The sequence below is a fragment of the Asparagus officinalis genome, chromosome 7 (assembly GCF_001876935.1).
Source record: "Asparagus officinalis chromosome 7, Aspof.V1, whole genome shotgun sequence".
In the NCBI taxonomy this organism is placed as follows: domain Eukaryota; kingdom Viridiplantae; phylum Streptophyta; class Magnoliopsida; order Asparagales; family Asparagaceae; genus Asparagus; species Asparagus officinalis.
The window spans coordinates 47305564-47310915 of NC_033800.1; the positions used below are offsets into that span (position 1 = coordinate 47305564).

General features: G+C 40.2%; 1 protein-coding gene across 1 annotated transcript; it reads right to left on the minus strand.

The window, feature by feature from the left end:
- Positions 3567–4707, minus strand: LOC109850484 (RNA polymerase II C-terminal domain phosphatase-like 4). Its single transcript, XM_020420496.1, has one exon. It carries the CDS (start codon positions 4624–4626, stop codon positions 3883–3885), a length of 744 nt encoding a protein of 247 aa, XP_020276085.1. The 5' UTR covers positions 4627–4707; the 3' UTR covers positions 3567–3882.

Genomic DNA, 5352 nt, shown 5'->3' on the forward strand with positions numbered 1-5352 from the left:
CTCCTCCTCCTCCTCCTCCTCCCTCAAAACAAAACTAGTTTAGTGACACTATTTGTGCAAAAAAAAGAGGGCCAGGTCTAGCCCAAAATTTTGACAAACAAAAAACAATACAAAATTGGGTCAGGTTCAGTCCTGACCCAATTTTACAAAGTAGTCAAACACTCAGAATCTCTGACTCAAAATCTGAATAAATATCATTTGTCTCTTGAGTTGAAATAAAAGAAATAGAAAAGAAAATTCTATATTCTCATTGATTATGAAGAAGACGGTAAAACCCCATATTTGTACACTTTGTAATAAGAAGAAGGAACCTAGATAGAACTCTATATGTATACGCTGCGATAAATAAATATGAGATCTTCGAATATATACTTAGTTTGTGTACATAATGTAAGGATGGGGTTGAATAAAAATCTTCTACATCTTAGATTCAGCGGCACCATGTCATGCATATAGCATACAGCTAGCCATAGCTTGTGATATACAGATTGATTGAATATTTTTCAGTTAATAACGTGAACTAATGTTACCTTAAAATTTTGCTCAAATTCGCAAACTATCCTATGTTGACAAATACTTGACTTGAAATATCTTTGCTGCTACACAATCAATGAAAATAAATTGGACATTCACTGTGCACAAGTTGCTCAAGCCAATATATAAGTTCAAGGGAAAAATGCTTTCAGCCCCCAAATTCGTAACAAATATGCTCCCCCCTCCCAATACTTTTTCAACGCTCTAAAAACCCCCAAATTCGTAATAACTGTGCTCTGAGCCCCCAAAACACAAAGCCCAAGAATTTTACACAGGTAAAGACTATAATACCCATTCTCTCTCTCTAATATTATATTCGTAATAACCATACAATCCCTCCTCTCTCCCTCCTCCTCCCCCCACCATTTTGCCCTAGCCCCCTCCGTCCCTTCTGCAACCCTCGTGGCGGCCGAAGCTCCTCTCCGGTCTCACGGCTCGACCCCTCGCCTCTGCTCGCCGAGATCCTCCGTGTCCACCGCTGATCCCAGCGCGGCGTCCGCTCGACCCCTTGGCCTTTGCTCGCCGAGAATATTTCATGAAGCTCAGAACCTCAACCTTAACCTGTCCCTGCAGCCTAGGCCTCGTCCCGAGCACGCACGAGTTTTCTCGTGTAACTATTGCAGACGGACTTTTTACAGCACCCAAGCTCTTGGAGGACACCAGAATGCACACAAGCTGGAGCGCAACCTAGCGAAGAGGAGCAGAGAGATGGCTAATGATTGAATTGATCTCGTAATGACACGTGCGAACTTGATGTTGCTTTGTAGCTTCTGAAACTAATGCATCTAGATTTACTAGCAACAGAGTTTCTTCCTGTCACATGTTTTCTTTTTGGGATCTTTTTCTTTTTTTATTTTCCCCCTTCAAAATAAGTTTTCCTGTTCGAAAAAGAATGCCTCTTCTCTCTTGCATCAACGGTATTTTCTTTCTTCACGTTTAATATACATGTACCCAATGATAGTTATGTTTTCTATTTGCAGATAAGGTTACGGTTGTTAAGGTTACGGGTTGTTAAGATTACGGGTTGCTTGTTAAGGTTATGTGTTGCTTGTTAATGTTACGGTTTGCTTGTTAAGGTTACGCGTTGATTGTAAAGATTAAGCTTAACAACCAACCCGTAACGTTAACAACCAACCCGTAACCTTAACAATCAACGCGTAACATTCACAACCAACGTGTAACCTTAACAAGCAAACCCGTAACCTTCACAAGCAACTCGTAAAACCTTCATAAAAATAAAAAAAGGAAGGAAATAGAAAAAAAAGCTTTAATTTTTTGTACTTCTACTATAATAATTCATAACTTCATAAAATAAAAAGCAGTAACAATTCTACATTTTCCTTCAGAAAATTCATGCTTACAGCACCACATAAAACTGTGCAATGTATGATTACTTTCATTTTACCACTCAACATCACTAAGGAGGTGGACTGCCATGGTTTTGAGACCGTTGACAGGGTAGAGGAAGAAGACGATGATGCATACATTTGTTTTAGGTAGTGGGAGTGAGCTAGATTTTGTAATAATATTTCACTTTTAATTTTAATGAAATTTTCAAAAGCCAAACGATTTATGTGTTGGTTGTTAAAGTTACAGGTTGTTTGTTAAGGTTACACGTTGGTTGTTAAGGTTACGTGTTGGTTGTTAAAGTTATACGCGTTGGTTGTTAAGGTTTCGGGTTGCTCGTTAAGGTTTCGGGTTGCTTGTTAATGTTTCGGGTTGCTTGTTAAGGTTACGCGTTGGTTGTTAATGTTACGAATTTTCAAAAGCCAAACGATTTACGTGTTGGTTGTTAAGGTTACAGGTTGCTTGTTAAGGTTAGTAACCTTAACAACCAACGCGTAACCTTAACAAGCAACCCGAAACCTTAACAACCAACACATATAACCTTAACAAGCAACGCGTATAACCTTAACAACCAACACGTAACCTTAACAAGCAACGCGTATAACCTTAACAACCAACACGTAACCTTAACAAGCAACGCGTATAACCTTAACAACCACGGTAAATTTCCCTGCAGAAAAAGATGAATGAAGTATTTAACACACACGCACAAGTTGTATGAAAAGACATAAAGTACAATAATTTCCAAGAACGACAGCACTATAGATGATGGGGGATGATGGACTTGAGGGATGGAGAGGGGGGTTTGATGTGGCATCTGGGGGAGGAGGGATTGGGTTGGGAACAGAGGCGAGGGGTCGAGCGGAGGCCGCGCTGGGATCGGCGGTGGACACGGAGGATCTCGGCGAGCGGAGGCGAGGGGTCGAGGCGTGAGACCGGAGAGGAGCTTCGGCCGCCACGAGGGTTGCAGAAGGGACGGAGGGGGCTAGGGCAAAAATGGTGGGGGAAGGAGGAGGGAGAGAGGAGGGATTGTATGGTTATTACGAATATAATATTAGAGAGAGAGAATGGGTATTATAGTCTTTACCTGTGTAAAATTCTTGGGCTTTGTGTTTTGGGGGCTCAAAGCATAGTTATTACGAATTTGGGGTTTTTTAGAGCGTTGAAAAAGTCTTGGGAGGGGGAAGCATACTTGTTACGAATTTGGGGGCTGGAAGCATTTTCCCCTAAGTTTCAAATAGCTAACGCGAGCTACAAAAATAGATCTGAACTCAGCTTTGAATATCAGACATCATGAACACGCATTTCAATATTTCATTCTAGATCATCCGGAGAACAAAACTTAATTACAGAAAAATCAGAACAGAAACATCTGATGCTCCCTCTCGATGTTTTCGTGTTTCGTCTCTCAACTCTACGTCACAAAAGAAAGGAGGGTCAATATTTTATTTATTCCGAATCACACAATCATGAAGATCAACAGCAAATTGAGATAACGCAAAACTAGCTACCCTGCAAGAAGAGCTATTAGACATATCAGGAATTAATTGTGACCGGTCTGGAAACGAGGCATTTTGTTAGTTACCAACTCTTCGAAAGGCCGAAACGTACAAATTGTCTGTTAATACAGTATAATATTTATGAAGAAAAAAAGAAAGAACAGAGAGAAGTGGCATCCTCCTCAATCTAAAAAGACCACACCAGGTCAGCCTCATAAACATCTCATTCAATCAGCCTGATCAGTGTGCTGATAGAGACTAAAGTACTTGAATATATTTCAGAAGATATAATACGATAACCTACTTAGTATTACAGTTCTAACTGAGATATAAAGCATGAGAACCCAAGATTTAGCTTGACACATGAAGAGACAGATGAATTTGCTCTAACTATACTCTTTAACGCCACGCCATCAACAAACTAAGAAAAATTGGACCACCGTCGAAGCAGCAGCTTCTCGAACAAAATTTTGTGCATAGACGTTCTATACGCCTTATTAGATCAAAACTTCTTCAAAAGTAGAATACGCCTCACATCGCTGCATGAGAAATCAGCATAATACGCAAGGCCGAAAAAGATGCAATGAATACGCCTGAGAATCTCAAGACTGACGTCCAATGCGCTGCATCTGACAGGACGACGCGGGCCAAAAAAATAGTACCTCGGAATCTCAATTTGATTGCTTATGTGCCTCCCCCAAACTGATCGGGTGTCGTCGAGGATCACGATAGCTCTTTCCTCTCCCAGCACCACGTCAAGCCCTTTTTGTTTCGCTGTAGTACAATCTTCTCTGGATAGGATCTTGTTCTTGAAATAAACGCCCTCTGGATCAAGAAACTCAGCCATCTGCGTCGCGTATTCACGGGTGCCCATCGTGTATATGTACATATCGTACATGTTGCTCGCTTCTTTAAGAAAAGCACGAGCATTAGGCCTGAGCTTTATCACCATATCCTTCCATCTAAATATGCTCCTATCTCGTTTACCTTCTAGAGATCCCATCAGTTGCATTAGATGCTGATCCTCTGAAGAGAAATTGCTACTGTTGGTGGAGTGCAAAAGGGTGTTGTCTAAATCAAGGATCAACATCAGCTTCTTCTCCTTCAGAACCCTCTCTGTGTGTTCTCGGCGCAATTCGGCAATATCCCAGCTGCTGAGGTTCACGCCCTTGTTGATGCATCTCGGTGTTTCCGTTAATGATTCGTCATCCGCGAGTTTCTTCAACCGCTTGCAATTTTCAGCCATGTCTTCGGCTGCAAAATCCCCTGTTGAAGTGCAAATCAAATATTCGCGACTACTAATGCCTATTCTCTCTTGGATGTTCTTTCTTTAATTTCTACCGATCTCAGTCTCAAAACAGAATCCTTTTTTATATATAGGATACCTAATCGCTCTTCAACTTTAGAAAATAAGAGTTCTAATCCTAAAAGGAATCCTTAACTTCGTTGTTTGTTTTCTGATATTGCATTGCACCACTATGAAGTACCATGCGAGAAAATAAAAATTAATTTGTGATATAAAGTTTTATTCTGATTAAGTTATTGAACTCACGTCTTTCCTATATGGAAACACCTAAACCTACTTGGATCAGGTTATAATTGATCGCATCATGACAATCATTTCCCCTATACGGATTCAAACTCCAAGTCAGAGAAAGATTTGAAGACGTACTTAGTTGACTTGACGAGCAAGTTATGGACATTTATAGATAAGACATTATAATCTTGCATTTTTTTTTTTTTTGAGTAAGAGGAGACAGAGGTGTAACCTGGTCCAAGAGTAGTGCGACAGAAGAGATATTTTCACATTTTTTATCCCTCCAAAAGATTGTCACTTTTTTTTTGTTGCTATAGTGGATTGATTTTAATCTCGTGGTTCTCATTTATTGAGGGTTTTCCATGCTCTTATGCATGATTCAATTTGTTACGTGCTGTGTTACTTTGGGATTTTTGCAAGTTATAAAAATCCCGA